Here is a 17,539-nt window from a genome sequence, read left to right on the forward strand (position 1 = left end):
TTCTCAATGAGGTGACCAGTCTATTTCATACTGTAAATGCCATCCCCCACCTCCAGCATTCCCAACATACTTCTCCCTGCTCTATTTGTTTTCCTTTTCTACAGCTTTTATCATCTTCTAACAAGCTATATGATTTACTTATTTATTATGCCTGCCTCACTTGCTAGAATATAAAATCTAAGATAGTAAGAATATTTTTGTTTACTGATGTTTCAGAAAGTACCTGACTATGCCTAACATAGTAGGCACTTAATATTTAGTAAATAAATGAAGGAACTCTCAAATTTAAATAATTTACAATAAAACTAAAAACAATTCTGACTACAAAATTATCTTCAATATTTCTTTAGAATATAAAAAAAATCTCTGTAAAATATCATTTTTACTTTAGTAGTACTTCATCTCTATAACTATCATTAACATAACTGTCACTAAAATAGTTCCCCGCAAGGAGGTAATAAAATGACACATAGAAATAGGAGATTCAAAAATAAATATTATTCAGGGGACTGGCCCCATGGCCAGGAGGTTAAGTTTGTGCGCTCCACTGCAGGCGACCCAGTGTTTCGTCGGTTTGAATCCTGGGCACAGACACGGCACCACTCATCAAGCCATGCTGAGGCGGCATCCCACATGCCACAACTAGAAGGACCCACAACTAAGAATATACAACTATGTACCAGGGAGCTTTGGGGAGAAAAAGGAAAAAAGTAAAATCTTAAAAAATAATAAAAAAATAAATAAATATTACTCAAAATAGGAGATATATAAATAAAATACTTCCAGAAGCTGCTAAAGAGATGACTTCTACATAAAGAAACAAAAGAGCCTTGATTAGTCAACCAAGACCATGTCAGCAAGCCCCATCAGTATCATATTTGCCTTACTTCCTAATCCTAAAGGAGCCTCCCAAAAATGAGTTCTACACGTATCTGAAACAGTTTAGGAAGGTTTTCTCAATCTCGCACTGATTCCCATAATTTCAGGATGCCATCATGGGTAGCCTTGAATTTATACAGGCTTTCAACCTTACCCGTTGATTTCCTCAATTTAATAATCTCGTCAATTGTCATCATGTCATCTTGTCCCAAAAAAAGACAGCAAATATAGAATTCAGTCCTACTATAGAGCCTGACCAGTTTAACCTTCCTAATTAATAATATTTCCCACTTATTTTCACAGCATGATGATTCTCCAAATTTCCTTAGGGCTTAGGCCCCAGAATGATTCACCTACTAACAATACTCTGCCCAGTTTTAGCACTAGGTTCCCCATTAAATTCAACCTTACTCTATTCAATGAAACAGCAAATATTTCCACCATGACAAATCTAACATTCACACTTTATCTCAGCTCTGAAAAACTAAGTCTACCTACCCTGATGATGATGTTAATTACTAAAGTCACTCCACATCCATATAATCTTAAAGAACAAAAAGCAAAAGTCTTTGGGGCTGGCTCCGTGGCATAGTGGTTAAGTTCGGTGCGCTCCGCTTCAGTGGCCCAGGGTGATGGGTTCAGATCCCAGGCACAGACCTACACCACTCGTCAGCCATGCTGTGGCAGTAACCCACATACAAAATGGAAGAAGACCGGCAGAGTTGTTAGCTAAGGGCAAATCTTCCTCACCGAAAAAAAAAAAGTAAATGTCTTCTTCCCAGACCAAAAGAATTCTCTGGAATATATTTCCAAAAGAAAAAAAAACCTAATCCACTCCTGAAACACGGGGAGATAGGACTCTAAGCCTTTCTTAAGTTGTAATAATACTATCCATTAAGAAACAGAAAGATATATTTGCTTAATCTTGAATTGTTTTCATATTATTATATCTATACCAATCTGGCTAAATTACAAAAGTAATGTGTAATCATTATAAAAACAGAACCAATAAAAATGGGAACCACTGCTACAAGTTTGGTATGCATACCTCCAGAAACTTTGTAAAAATTCATATACATATAAACATATGTTCAGCTTTTAAAACTAGGGTCACACTATTGTGTGATTTGTTCTACTATAGGTATTATTCTTTATCAGAATATAATTCAACCTCATTCAAAAGTATAGAACTCAAGTGAATAAACAGTAACAGTTTTTAACCCATCCTCACTACTAACACTTTTTCCTAGTTTGTTTTGTTTTTTGCTAAGAAAAGCAATGCTTAAATAAACAGCCTTGTACAAATACTTTTCTGTAGTTATTCTGTGCAAATAAAACTGAATTACTTAATTTCTAACATTGAGGTTCTTCTCTTTCTTAGCTATACAGCAAAGAAATTCTGCTCCTTGTAGAGGTGAGCTACATACATTATTTTTAATTAACAACAAAGGGACAATCTTTAGGTTCCCTAGTAAATTTGTAAGCTACTTTCACTGATTTACTATAGTTCTGAAAAAAAATTTACACACACACAACAGTTATATTCCTTACAGTAAGATATATCTAATCTCTCTTTATATTTGGACTCAATTAGACAGTCTTCTGAATTCTATATACACCATCCAGCAAATAGTTAACACGACTTTTCCAATTGTGAAAAGACAAGATAGGCAACAATGTTGGCAAAATGCTCCCTACGTTATATTAATCCAGAGAAATGTGCCCCCATAAATCAATTCTCTACAAAATACAGGGAAACGTTCCCTGATCCTCTTCTATGTTTCAAATGTACTTTAAATATACAGTACTTATAAAATAGCATATATTATACTGTAGAATTACTATCTGTTGAGTTGCCTTTAATTTCATTTACAGAATTTTTTGGCATATGAAAGGTTTCACTTTACATTTTTAATAGAATCAAATCAATATCTTCTTTATAGTTTCCTCCTTTGCTTTTATTCTCAACAAAGTCTTTCTCACCTCAAGATCAGATAAATACTGATGTCTTAATTTATACTAAATTTCATACAAATACACATTTTAAAAGACATTTCACTGGTAGTCTTGCTTCTGGTTTTTTGTGGGTTTTTCTTGAGGAAGATTAGCCCTGAGCTAACATCTGCTGCCAATCCTCCTCTTTTTTGCTGAGGAAGACCGACCCTGAGCTAACATGCATGCCCAGTTTCCTCTACTTTATCTGTGGGATGCCTGCCACAGCATGGCTTGCCAAGCAGTGCCATGTCCGTACCCGGGATCCGAACCAGCGACCCCTGGGCCACCGAAGTGGAATGTGCGAACTTAACTGCTGCACTACCGGGCTGGCCCCCTGCTTCTGTTTTTAATACCAAAATGTTTTAATCAGATAACTTTCATTGGGCAGCACCGTATTAGATACAAGAGAAAGACTTGTAGACCAGCTGTGGCAGGTGAAAGAAAAGGGAGAAGTCTGAGATGATCACCATGTTTCTAAGTAAAATGACTCAGTATTTATACTACTCACTTGAGATAGGAAATACGAAAATTCAGGCTGTGGACATTTTTTTCTTTTAACAGCAGGGAACAAGAGATGAGCAGCTGAGGAGAATGAGTTTTGTGTTGAGAAGCCTGTGGAATATCCAAATGGATATGTCTTTCGGAAGTTGGATTCATGTTTCACATTCAGGCAAGAAGATACACACTTGGGAGCCATGAATGTACGTATAGGTGGAACCTGAACTCAAGAATACAAGAAACGAGGAGTATGGATGAAATCTCCCAAGAGGAGTATATACAATAAAAAGATGTTCAAGAAGAGAACATCAACATTTAATGGGCATGTTAAAGATAAGGAGCAGAGCAGCTAGAAAGGTAAAAAACTATCACAGAAGTCAAAGAACAAGTTTCAGGGGCTGGCTGGGTGACATAGCTGTTAAGTTCACACGTTCCACTTTACCGGCCCAGGGTTTGCCAGTTTGGATCCTGGGTGGGGACCCACGCACTGCTTATCAAGCCATGCTGTGGCAGGCATCCCACATATAAAGCAGAGAAAGACGGGCATGGATGTTAACTCGGAGCCAGTCTTCCTCAGCAAAAAGAGGAGGACTGGTGGCAGATGTTAGCTCAGGGCTAATTTTCCTCAAAAAATAAATAAATAAATAAATAAATTTTAAAATTTTTTTAAAATTTTCAAAGGAGAAAATAGTAACATTATCACACTGACTAAACAAGATCATGTTTACCAAACACTTAAAACAGTCTTAAAATGGCGCCAATATTTAAGAAAAGTTCCTTCCATCATTCTAAATAAGAATTTAAACTCTTTCATTTAAAAAAAGTTGTAGGGGTCAGCCCGGTGGCATAGTGGTTAAGTTCATATGCTCCACTTTGCTGGCCCAGGATTCACGGGTTCAGATCCCAGGTGCAGACCTACACACTGCTCATTAAGCCATGCTGTGGCAGCATCCCACATACAAAATAGAGGAAGACTGGCATGGATGGTCTCAGTGACAATCTTCCTCAAGCAAAAAGAGGAAGATTGGCAACAGATGTTACCTCAGGGCCAATCTTCTCACCAAAAAATAAAAAATAAAAAAATTATAATAAAAAAACAAAGTATGGGACAGTGTGTATGGCAAGGTTCTACCTGCACAGAAAAGAAGGGGAAAGTATGTACTTATATTGATTTTTATTTGCAGGCAATTTGCAAAAAGCAGGCAGAAGATACAGGCAGGAACAGACTTTTGTACGATTTTGTAGTTTCTGATGTTCAGAACACATCAAAGTTTTACCTATGCTAAAAATTAAGTTAAAATTTATAAATGAGATAAACCCTGCTAATCCTTAAAATGCTTCACAGGGGCCGGCCCCGTGGCCAAGTGGTTAAGTTCACGTGCTCTGCTTCGGAGGCTCAGGGTTTTGCCGGTTTGAATCCTGGGCGCGGACATGGCATCACTCGTCAAGCCATGGGGAGGCAGCGTCCCACATGGCACAACTGGAAGGACCCACAATTAAAACTACACAACTATGTACCGGGGGGATTTGGGAGAAAAAGGAAAAGTAAAATCTTTAAAAATAAATAAATAAATAAATAAAACGTTTCACAGCTCTAGGCATGTGTTCCTTCACTTCCCCTGGATCACATCTGGAAACAGTAAATTCTATAACATCATATTTTAGTCAGTGAGGTACCTTAACAGATATTCTGCCAGCAGTCACTGAACCTGAAGACTAACATATTATCATTTTTACTGAAGCTCGTGTAAGGAAAGACTAATCAAGTGTTGCCCAATGTGCTCAGAACATCAAAAGTGGCATCACCAAAAAAACGCAATTTAGGAAATTACAAACAATAAATAAAACGTAAGACTACTTTCTCTAAATACATTTTTATTAAAAGTCCAGACTTTTATTCTTTGTACAGAACATCTATTAAACAAAAATTATCTTTAATAAATTTAAAATTCAAGAAGTGTATTTAGTTAAATTAGGAATTTTTTTAAACTTAATACTCACAACGAATTAAGTGAAAAGCAAGATAAGCAATTCCAATCAACTTTCAGCCTTCTTTTAAAATTAAAACATGCCTATACACCCAATCTTAGCAATGGGATCACTCTCAGTCAAGTCTCCAAACTTTCCCTTACCTTTCATATGTATTCAGTAATTGAATCCTACTAGTCTTACTTCAAATTCTCCTGAATCTGACTTTTCTTTCCATTTATACTTTCCAACTGTGTACTATCTTCATCTTCATTGTTAGCAAAATTTACTGAGTACCTCCTACATGCTGGACACTGTGGACTGTTTTATTTAATCCTCATAACAACATAAGAGTAAGTATTATCTTTCTCATGTTATAAAAATGGTACATGGTATGCAACATCAAACGAAGTTAATACTACAGGAGTAGGGATCATATTCTTCTGAAGATTTGCATATTCTCAGACCATCACTGGATACTCCTCTTAAAAAGAATGGAAATATCAGATCCTCAATTTCTACCTGCACAATAGAACCACCTTACAACATTTTAAAATGTGCAGACAAGATAGAGAAACGCTTAACTATGTGATTATCCAGCTCCTTTCCAGCCCTAAAATTTTTAATGCTGTAGGAATATTTCCAGACTATATGCCTTAAAATGAACTACCACGATAGAAAGGCTATTTTCTCTCCAAGTTTTTCCCAAAGAAACATTAAGTTAATGGATAAAAACTTTTTTTGATTTAAATTTTTCTCTCATAATTCTTTCCTAAACCATTGGTGCCTACCACTTCATATATGCTACTACTAGCAGGTGACAAAAACAAATGAACAATAACTAATGTTAGGCCAAATCTGAGAAATGCAATTTCTTCAAAGTATGTTTGAGAAGAAAGGACTTCCATGCACATAATATAGTCATATTCTCTGCTGGTAAAATTGTTCATGGTTCATATGATGAAAATAATTATGTCAATAGTTTGCTACTTCAGAAAGTAAATACCAACTCTGAGAACCAGTATTCAAATGATGCTTCCAGAGTTTACCAAGGTAGATAGGGTCCTAAATACCTACACTAAATGGAGCCAAAGTAGTGTACATTTTTAATTAGGTCAACTTTTTACAAATATTTGGTCTCTTTTCATACTACCTTAGCTGTCACATAACACTGCTTGTATGTATGCCTGCCTATAGAATGTACTCTCCCATTTGTAATCTGCTGCTTTTTGGCTATAGGCTTAAAATTAAACAAGTGTGCTAAAATATGTATAAGGTTATGAATAGTTTCTGTTACAAACTTAACAATGCTTTTGTAATTAGAAAAGAATTACATAAGGCCTAAACTAAGAAGTAAAATATCTAAGTGTTAGTGCACTGGCTTTATAAGTTATTTTTCTCCTTATAGGTGTTTTTCCATTTATTCCTGGTTTTTTAATTCTTTTTTTTTTCTTTTTTAAAGTTTGGCACCTGAGCTAACATCTGTTGCCAATCTTCTTTTGTTTTTTCTTCTTCACCCCAAAGCCCCCCAGTACATAGTTATACATTCTAGTTGTAGGTCCTTCTCGTTGTGAAGGTTTTTGAATTCTTGACTTTCTTTCAAATAGAAGCAGCTTGCTAGATCTAGTATAGTTCCAAATACATGAAATATTACTAGAAATACATAATTCCTTTTTTGGGAGGGCATGAAAAAAACTGAAAGTTGAACTCACACATAATTACAAGCATATCTCCAATTCCCGTAACCAATTAAAATGAAGTGAAAGACTCCATTCTGGAAAACTTCAGTAAAATCACCCTAAAACATACAGTTCTTTCTCAGAGTCAAAATTTCTCAATCTACAGTTAGTAACTAGTACATTCTCCCATTTGACAGATTGGTTGTATTCATCATGTATTCTGTTATTCTCATTTTCCCAAATTCACCTTACTGCCTATTTCACCTCCAATACAACTGCTTTCCTTCCAGCTGATTTTTTCCCCTCAATAGCCCCACTTTTCTTTGTTGGCTCAATTGTCTCTTGTTGCCCCTACTATGAGGATATATTTCTTTCTATTCTTTCTAAAACCCCTCCTCCTTTGTTAACTCAGCTTCCCAAGCAACTTGACCGCCAAAATATCGGTATTTTTTTCAATGAAAATTTGACCACCTATTTTAAATTAAACTTTGACCAATATCAAGAGACAAAAATTTTATTTCAAAATATATAAATGGCAGTATTTATATTCATTAGTAAAATATGATATAAAATGGTGACTCCATGTTAAATGAGTGAAATAATGGTGGAAGGTTGTTAATGAAATGTGTCTCTTTTCTTTGTGATGGTTCTTAGCCAGGTGATGGTAAAACAATGTAATACTTTCCCTGAATATAAATAGTAATGATTCTTACTGTCCTATTCGATCTATAGGGAAAAACGTAAATCCTATAAAAAGCACATGTAAAAAATTCAATGAGTTTATAACTTAACAACAGGTGAGAATGGAACGGTAAACTCTGAATTTGAGATTTTGCTGTACCATAATGAATTTCTATGGTAAAGTTCAATTTTACCACATTGGCGTTTCAAGAATTACTACCTTCCTGAGGAAGGGCAAGAGAAATGAGTCACTAAACCTCAAGATATATAATCTGATCAAACATTTTTGTGTTCTTTAAAAAAGCAAGAGAATACCGGACGTATTTGAGAAGCTGTAATGTTTAAGACTTTAAGACATTTCCACATTTTATGGAAACAATATTTCAAATCAAAACAAACTGACAAACTCCACAGTTTGCATGGTATCATAAGTTACAGAGAGAATCTCAAGTGGTTGGACAGAAGGGATGTGGAAGGGATACAGAATCACCTGAGGACATTCTGCAAACTACACGCCTTCCCCAAGCACCCACAGGATGCTGATAAGACTATCTAGAGAAAAATGTCCCCCTCTCCACCTTCAGTGCCCTGATTTGAGATCCCGTGCCATGAGTTATTATTACTGATGAGAACATGGTGAGAATGTATCATACTGACATAAAAAAAAGCACTTGTGAGTAAACATACAGATTTAAAATGCATGATAACAATAGATAAGTAATTGAGGGAATGAATGGACATAAAGTATCTGAGGGTCCTTGAATTGTCTGGGATGCATATTACAAACTGTCCAGTAACCACTAAAAGAATAGTAAGTATACAATTTCCAAACTAGCAAAGAGAAGAAATAAATAATTATAAAGAAGGCAAAAGAACGGAAGAAAGAAATATGCAACAGATGACACAAACAGAAAGTGCATTGTATGATGGTAGGTTTAAACTCAGACGCATGAGTGATTACATTCAACATAAATGAACTCAATGTTCCAATTAAAAGACAAAGATTGCTAGATAGGATTTTTTTAAAAATCCACATGCTGCTCGTAAGACATATCTCTAACACAAGGAAATGGAAAGGTGGATACACCACACAAACACTACAGAAAGCTGATGGAGCCACACTAGCATCAGATAAGTAGACATGATACCTCATAACGACAAACACTACAAAGAACCAAAAAGTTGTAACATTTCTAAATATATAGGTACCTACTAACAGTGCCTCAAAATGTATTAAGCAAAAACTTGAAAGCATTACAAGGAAAAAGAGTCAATCCACAATTCTAGTTGTACATTTTAAACATACATCTCTTAGTAACTAACAGAACAAACAAAACATCAGAAAGGTTAAAAAAAATCACGAAGGCTATAGAAGATTCAAACAAGATAACCACACTTGACCTAGTGAACACATATAGGACTCTACACTCCAGGACTAAAGTATGCACATTCCTTTTAAACACACATGAAACATTCATAAAAACTGACTATATACTGCACCATACAACAAATCTCAAAGAATTCTAAAGAACTGAAATCATATAAAATGCATGTAACCACAATGAAATGAAGCCAGAAATCATTAACAAAATTATAAAATTTCCATGTTTGGAAACTAGGAAATATACTTATCCACCCATGTATAAAGAAGAAATAACACTGGAAATTAGAACATATTTGGCATTGAAAAATACTACATCTCAGAGCTATGATTAACAGGACATTTACGCCCTTAGATGCATATATTACTATGGAAGGATAAAAACTGATGAAACAGGCATTCATCTCAAAACTTAGAAAAAAAACACCAAAATAAACAAAGACAAATTAAGAGGAAATAAATCTAAGATCAGAAATTAATCATAACCAAAAACATACAAGACTCTTTCGGGGGTCCAAAAAGTCAAAACAACTTCCATAATAATAGTAAGATGTTTGTCTTTTATGCTACGTTGATATTTACAATGCTGGTACAAAAGAAAAAAAGTGGACATAACTGCTGGAGGCTTAGCAGGAATCAAGACACCAAACTCTACTGTAATCCATTATATTATGGAATGCCACAGACTAGTAGTCAAAAAAAAGGAGGAAAAAGTCATTTCTACTTAAAAATGTCCTTCATGAAGCAGTAAAAATTACTCATTTATTAAATTCTCCATGTCAGTTAAATATTCTGTGTGACAAAATGAGAAAACAATAAACATATCTGTTGCAAACTGAAGGCAGATAAAAGCACTTTGTGACTGAGTTGCTCACGGATCTAGGCACTGTTTTCATGGAACATCATTTTCATTTGAAAAAACAACTGGTAGACAAACTATACTTATCCAGGCTTGTGTATTTAGCAGGCATTTTCTCAAAGATGAACACAGTGAGCCTGGAAAACAACTGACAGCATTTGTTGCCAATGATCAAATTCGACTTTTCAAGCAAGAATTGGGAATTTGGCAAACTTCTATCTACTGTCTTGAGCTTCACAGCGTCCCAATACTTGAGACTTTTCTGATGAGACTGGTGGTGATTTCAACAAATGTGGTTTTTGGTATCATAGAACGAAATACGTAAATATGTGAAAAATGTGCATAACTCAGTGAATTTGTATTTTCTGAATGACCAAACCATGATGTTACAAATTTATGCATGAGTAGACGATCCATCCAAAATGCAAGACAGACCAATGAATTTTAATGTACCAGAGTAAGAAAAGTGTATTGATATGGTTTCAGATTCCATACTACACTAATCTTTAAAAAAAGACTTGTTGAGATCTGTTGTACTATCACAGAAGATTATCCACAACAATCTGAAAAGGCTATTAAAATATTTTTTCCTTTTCGAACTCCTCATCTGTGTGAGACTGGATTTTATTCTACCTCAATCAAAACATATTATGCTAGATTGAATTCAGAAGTAGATATGAGAATACAGCTGTTCTCTATTAAGCAAGACATTTAAAAGAAATTTGCAAAATTATTAAACAATGCTACTTATATCTCACTAAATTTGTTCTTAAAAACTTATTTTTCCTTTAAAGAATGTTATTTATATTAACCCACAATGGGTTTATCATTGTTCCTTTTAAATGAACTAATAAATATTTTTAAATTTTCCCTAGTTTTAATTTAAAAACCGAAAAAAATTTACAAATATATCAATATATACAACCCACGTAAACCTCTTCAAAGTCCTCACTTTTTAAGTGTAATGGGGTTCTAAGAACAAAAAGTTTGAGAACTGCTGCAACAGAGAAAGATCAAAGCCAAAAAGCGATTCTTTGAAGAGACTAAAAAAAAAAAAAAAGATAAACATTTGGCAAGAGTGATCAAAAAATATTTTAAAGAGAAGGCACAAATAAACTATGTTAAAAATTACAAAGAGGGGTCGGGCCGGTGGCGTAGCAGTTAAGTTCTAGTGCTTTGCTTTGGCAGCCCAGGGTTTGCCAGTATGGATCCTGGGAGCAGATCTACACACCACTTATCAAGCCATGTTGTGGCAGGTGTTCCATATACAAAGAAGAAGGAGACTGGCATAGATGTTAGCTCAGGGACAATCTTCCTCACCAAAAATAAATAAATATATAAATAAGAAAAAGAAAATATAACTACATATCCTGAGAACATTAGAAAGACAAAATTATTTCATGAACTTTATGCCAATAAATTTGACAATTTAGATAAAATGCTAAAATGCACCATTTACCAAAATAGGGAACTCATAAAATATAAAAATACATAAATTGTCCTATAACCATTAAAGAAATTAAGTCAATAAAAGCCTTCTCATAAAAAAACCCTCCAGATCCAGATAGATTTTCTAAAGCAATCATTTAAGAAATAGCAGCTCTATTACGCAATCAAAAACAAGTAGGAAAATTCTCTAGCTCATCTTCTGAAGCCAGCATAACCTCAAAATAAAAACCAAAGGCAGAATAAGAGAGAAAAATTAAAGATCACTACATGCATGAACAAAGACATAAACATCTTTATCAAAATTTTAACAAACTGACTACAGCAACTTTTTAAAAAGATCATGACAAAAAAAAAAGACCATGACCAAAATAAGCCATGAAAATGTAGGTTAATTACAAGAATGCAAGATTGATTGAGCATTAAAAACTAAATCAATGTAATTCACCACATTAACAGATTAAAGAAGAAAAAGCTTATGCTCACTCATCTCATTAGATGCAATAAAATTTAACATCCATCCAAGATATAAACTCTTACTTAACAGAAACAGAAGGGAATTTCCTTAATCTGATGAAAGATATCTACGAAAAAACTACAGCAAACATCATACTTAATGATCAAACAGTGAAAGCTTTCCCTTTGTGATCAGGAACAAGATAAGGATGCCCTCTATCACCACTTCTACTCAGGAATGTACTGGAGGTCTTAGCCAGAGAAGTAAGGCAAGAGAAAGAAATAAAAGGTGTAAGGATTGGCAAGAAAGAAACAAAACTTATTATTAGCAAATGATATGGTTGTGAATACAGAAAACTGAAAGTAGATATAGAAAAATGGTTAGAAATAAGAGTGAAATAAGACTGTGAAATTCAAAATCAATTGCATTTCCATGTAAACAACAGTTGCAGTTACAAAATAAAACTTAGAAAAACAAAGACTCCATTTAAAATTGCCTCAAAAAATATGAAGTATCTAGCAATAAGTCCAATGAGAGATGTGCAGATGCTCTGCAGGGAAAATCATGAAACTTCACTGACAGATATTAAATGACTAAATAAATGAAAACATATGCAATGTTCATGATTTGAAAGGCTCAATACTGTAAAGATAGCAATTCTCCCCAAACTAATTTAGAGTCAAGGTAATCTCAATGAAAATCACAAACAGGATTATGTTGGACATTCTGATGTTTAAGTGCATATGGAAATGCAAAAGACCAATAGCCAAGGTATTCTTGAAAAAAATAAGAAAGAAGTCACTAACTTCTCTAACACACAACCGATTTATTAGGCCATGAGAAGTGTGACAAGATAATAGAATTTATAAAAACAGATGAATGGAACAGAATACAGAGATCAGACACAGACCCACACATATATGGATACTTGATATACGACATAGACAACACGACAAAAAACAGATATTTTGTTCTGTTTTTCCAATAGATAAAGCTGGGACAGGGAACTATCCATACAGAAACAAATGAAACTGAACCTATTCCTCAACTATTCATAAAAATAAATTCTGCCTAGCTGATAACCAAGTTCATGGCAATAATCACATGAAGAACTATTTGAGATTCAAAACAAAATTTATTGATTATATATTTCTAGTGGGATATATCTTAAGAACAAGTATCTTATTGCTAGTGATAACCTTAGTATTATTATGTTGAAATTATTTTATACATAATGTAGTATAAAGCAAATAAACAACTATAATGTCATTAAAATACCAAGATTTTTCAAGACAGAAGAGACTAATACATAAAATCAAAGCTAAGTAAAAAGTCTTTCCTGAAGTGGAAATATCACTAATTCAATATTTTGTTTCTTTTTCTAAGAACTGTATTTACTAGTTCTGTTCACTGAAAATATCTAGAAACAATGAAAACCCAGTTATAATGAATGCCCCAAACATCCGAATTGTGGTCTCCAAATATCAAATCCCACCGAAAAAGAACTACTTGAAAAAATAGCTGGGGCAGAATAGTTCTGGGGCAGAAAATATAATCAGCCTGATATCTCTCTCAAATCGTGAAAGCAAAGAAGCAATACAAGAATACTGGAATCATGTCGGAAGGACAGAGGAGCCTAATGAAGAGGCTCCCACCGACCAAAGATGAGATAACTTAAGTATCGTAAAGAATGACTGCAACGGATTTAAACACATTAAAAACATAAAAATCTTAGAATATAATTAAAAAAAATCATTGGTCATCTTCACAGGTTTCTAGGGACCAATTTGTTATTCTGAAAATTGATAAAGGGAGAGAATCAAGCCTTCCTCATGACTATCCTACAAGGACTCTCTATTTCAGGATTACCAAATATTTGATGAACTGTTTCTTTTTAAAAGAAGTACAATTAATAAGTGCAGGAGGGGGGCCAGCCCAGTGGCGTAGTGGTTGAGTTCGCACGCTCTGCTTCGGCGGCCCGGGGTTTGCAGTTTCAGATTCTGGGGAAGGACCTAGCACCACATGTCACACCAAGACTGAGGCAGCATCCCACATAAAATAGAGGAAGATTGGCAAAGATGTTAGCTCAGCAACAATCTTCCTTAAGCAAAAAGAGGAGGGTTGGTAACAGATGTTACCTCAGGGCCAATCTTCCTCACACACACACACACCAAAAAAATAGTTAAAAAAAATGCAGGAGGAATAGCAAAATTAGAAATTTATCATTCTGTGAACCAAAATGAAATAATGGATCTGGTCAACAAGCATCAATGACTGCTAAAACCATTAAGTGAAAGACTGATGAGGAACTTTACACAATGGATTGATCAGGCTAGTACCAACTGTACCCATTAATCAATCTTAACATTACTAAAAATGGAACAACCAATGTTCCTCCTGATGTGATAATAGGCAATACTCAGCACCACCAACAAAATACCCTTAACACAAAACTAAACCTAACTCTTATCCAGCCTCTCTATCTAATCATCAGTTTACAGGAATTAAAAGATGAGACGGAGGAACATGTTAAATGAGGGTACAATCAGCCAAATCCAGAATGTGAGAACTTCTACAAAATATATGACCCAGTTTCTTCAACAAATAAATGGAGATTAAAAAAGATAAACTATCAAAGACTAAAACAGACTTAAGACACATATCAACCAATGCAACACATGAACCTTGTTTGGAGTCTGTGGCAAACAATCATTAAAACACTCCAGTTTTTTTAGATAATCCATGAAAACTGAAAACAGCCTGGACATTATAAGATGTTAAGAAATTTTGGTTAATTTTGTTGGGTGGAATAATGGTCCTTATCTGCCAGAGATGCATATTGAAGTATTTACCAGTGACATAAAAGCTGTCTGAAATTTGCTTTGAAATACTACAGATTTATTCGTAAATTATTTGTGCAATTACAAATTAAAATAAGTAAATATAAATAGGTAGGTTGGTGGGTGGGTACGTGGGTGAATGGATGGATGAATATAACTTCATCAGGGAGGGAATCAATTCCAGGTGATTTAATTCAAATTAAATATGAAGGCAAAACAATAAAGCTTTTAGATCATATAGGAGAATACTATCATGTTCTCAGAGGAAGGCAGGATTTAGTAAACAAAACTCAAGTCACTAAACAAAAATGTGTTATATGGTACGTAACTCTATAAAGATTTGTCTACGTCATACTATTTTAAAGGTACTTACTGCTGGTAAAAGAGACTGCATATTTTGATTAGAATCTGCTATTGTAGCAAGGTAGACCAAGTTTGTATGCAACATCTGCTGATACCTATTAAAACAAAATAAATATCAATATTAAAAAGTAACTTTCTTCCTGTCTGCTTAAATACAAACAGCATTCTAATTATTTCTCAAGTTTAATAAAAAATTTATCTGAACATCAACAGCACTTCAATTTTTTCCTAGTTCCTCTGCAAAATAATTCTAAATAAATACATTTGAAGACAATAATAAACAGAGATCTTACCATGTGCGAGACATAGTTTTAACTGTTTTATACAGTTATATATCTTATTTAATCCTCAAACTAACACTATGAGGTAAAAGTTCTTATTTTCTCCATTATTCCAGATGAGGAAACAGGTTTAGAAAGGTTAATAACTTGTACAAGATTGCATAGCTTAGTAAATGGAATAACGGAGACATGCACTGGCTCCATACATAGTAATGTGCTCCTTTAAAAGAGATCTATAACGATTGAATTCAATAAAACTGGTATGCTTATTCCCTTCCCTCTGCCATTTTCATGCTGCCAAAAAAACCTCAAACCCAAGTACAGTCAGTATGCTCTGCTAAAATGTCAGAAAGAAGTGAGAACTATGCATTTTCTTCCTTCTCACTCCTGCAGCAGTGTCCACAATTCATGCCTACTGTGGTTATACTGCCCATCTATTAGGACTCAGCATACTGAGAAGACAATGAACAGGAGGCTCCAATTACCAAAAAAAAAAAATTACATGCTAAAGCACGGAGACAGAGGAAGTCACAGGACACCAATACCATTAAGGATTAACTTTTTAAAAAAATAGAGCAAATGCTCATGACTAGAGTGAAGTGGTTAAAGATGTTTATTGTGATCTGACCCATGAATTAGTTTTGCTAAACCTCTCATCAAAATTTTAAAAATTAACTGAGACAAAATCAGGTTAAGATTAGTAGTGATCCAATTATTAGTGTTTGTAAATCCTCAAAATAGAAATTTGAATTCAGTTTACTAAGAAATATTAAATACAGGGGGCCGGCTCCATGGCCGAGTGGTTAAGTTCTCGTGCTCCACTGCGGGGGCCCAGGGTTCGGATCCTGGGCACAGACGTGGCACCACTTGTCAGGACACACTGAGGCGGCGTCCCACATCCCACTAGAAGGACCTGCAACTAAGATATACAACTGTGTACAGGGGGGTTTGGGGAGATAAAGCAGAAAAAAAAAAAAAAAGATTGGCAACAGTTGTTAGCCCAGGTGCCAATCTTTAAGGAATAAAAAAAAAGAAATATTAAATACAAATTAAAATAATAAAACTAAGTCAAAAGAATTTTTTTCAGCTAAATAAAGTCTTCTAATACAGATCCCAGACGAAGTAATTTTCTAAAACAGACACCATAAAAGGAATCTTAGAAAACTCTCTGCTGCATTATTTTTTTCTCTTAGAAACAATGGGTTTCACTGCCTTTTTCTTATTAGGGGGTAGAGGGGACCTCATTTCTCACTAACCTTAAAGTTTCCTCACTAACAAGTTTATGCTTTTTGTTTACTTTTTACAAATTTATGAGGTGTAACTGATAAACAAAGAACCACACATATTTAATGTGTACGATTCAATGTGTTTGGACATATGCAAACATCTGTGATACTATCACCACAATCATGGTAACAAACTTAGCCAAAACTTCCCAAAGTTTCCTTGTTTCCCTTCGTTTCTGGTTGCTATTGAAAAACAAGTCTATGCTCTTAATGCTCCTCCTCAGATACATACTAGGTTGCTCGATCAGACGTGACATATTATTTGTTATAGTCATCCTTATATAAACAAGGACCAAGAAATATTAAATTGTACCGAATTATTGATAATGGTTAATTATGTTGTCAAAATTCTTCAAATAGCACTAATAAGCACCACTAGCTGGCACCACTATTTCATTATTCTACAGAGATATTGAATGGAATTTAAGATATAGGGTTCCACAATCGTGTTCTTTCTTTAAAACCAACCAGCTAATTTAAATCAGAACATCTGACTCATTTCAAAGTCAACTCCTTCAAGTTTTCCTTTTCTTCTCTGAATACTAGTATGGCTGTATTATACTCAGATATGAGATTTTCTGACCACCCTCTCAAAAATAAAAATACCAACCCTTACTAAGAGACTATTGTTTATTCACAATCCTTTAGGAAACATTTTAGTCATGCTGATTAGTATTTAATAAGCCAATGGTAAAATACTGTTCAATCTAATCTGAAAACGTTCTTAAGGCTTCATTTGTAAAATAATGGGAGGTAAAGTAGATCTCTAAAGCTTCTTGTGATTCTAAATATTTATAAATACACATCTTTTATGGAGTAACTTAATTTTAAGATATTTCCCTAACCATCAAATCATTTTAACTTTTAATTTTGAAATAATTTCAAACTTACAGTTTCAAGAACAGTATAAAGAACTCTCAAATATC

At 34.2% G+C, this 17,539-nt stretch overlaps 1 protein-coding gene across 8 annotated transcripts in view; it reads right to left on the reverse strand.

Moving 5' to 3' along the window:
- The window catches only part of SS18 (SS18 subunit of BAF chromatin remodeling complex), an 80,636-nt gene that overhangs the window by 53,539 nt on the left and 9,558 nt on the right, over positions 1-17,539 (reverse strand). For all 8 annotated transcript variants that reach the window (XM_008535756.2, XM_008535754.2, XM_008535757.2 and 5 more), the window contains exon 3: positions 15,057-15,141. In XM_008535756.2, the coding sequence (XP_008533978.1) occupies positions 15,057-15,141 (85 nt within the window). The remainder of the gene's footprint in view (positions 1-15,056; positions 15,142-17,539) is intronic.

This window comes from Equus przewalskii, chromosome 7, assembly GCF_037783145.1.
Source record: "Equus przewalskii isolate Varuska chromosome 7, EquPr2, whole genome shotgun sequence".
Taxonomy (NCBI): domain Eukaryota; kingdom Metazoa; phylum Chordata; class Mammalia; order Perissodactyla; family Equidae; genus Equus; species Equus przewalskii.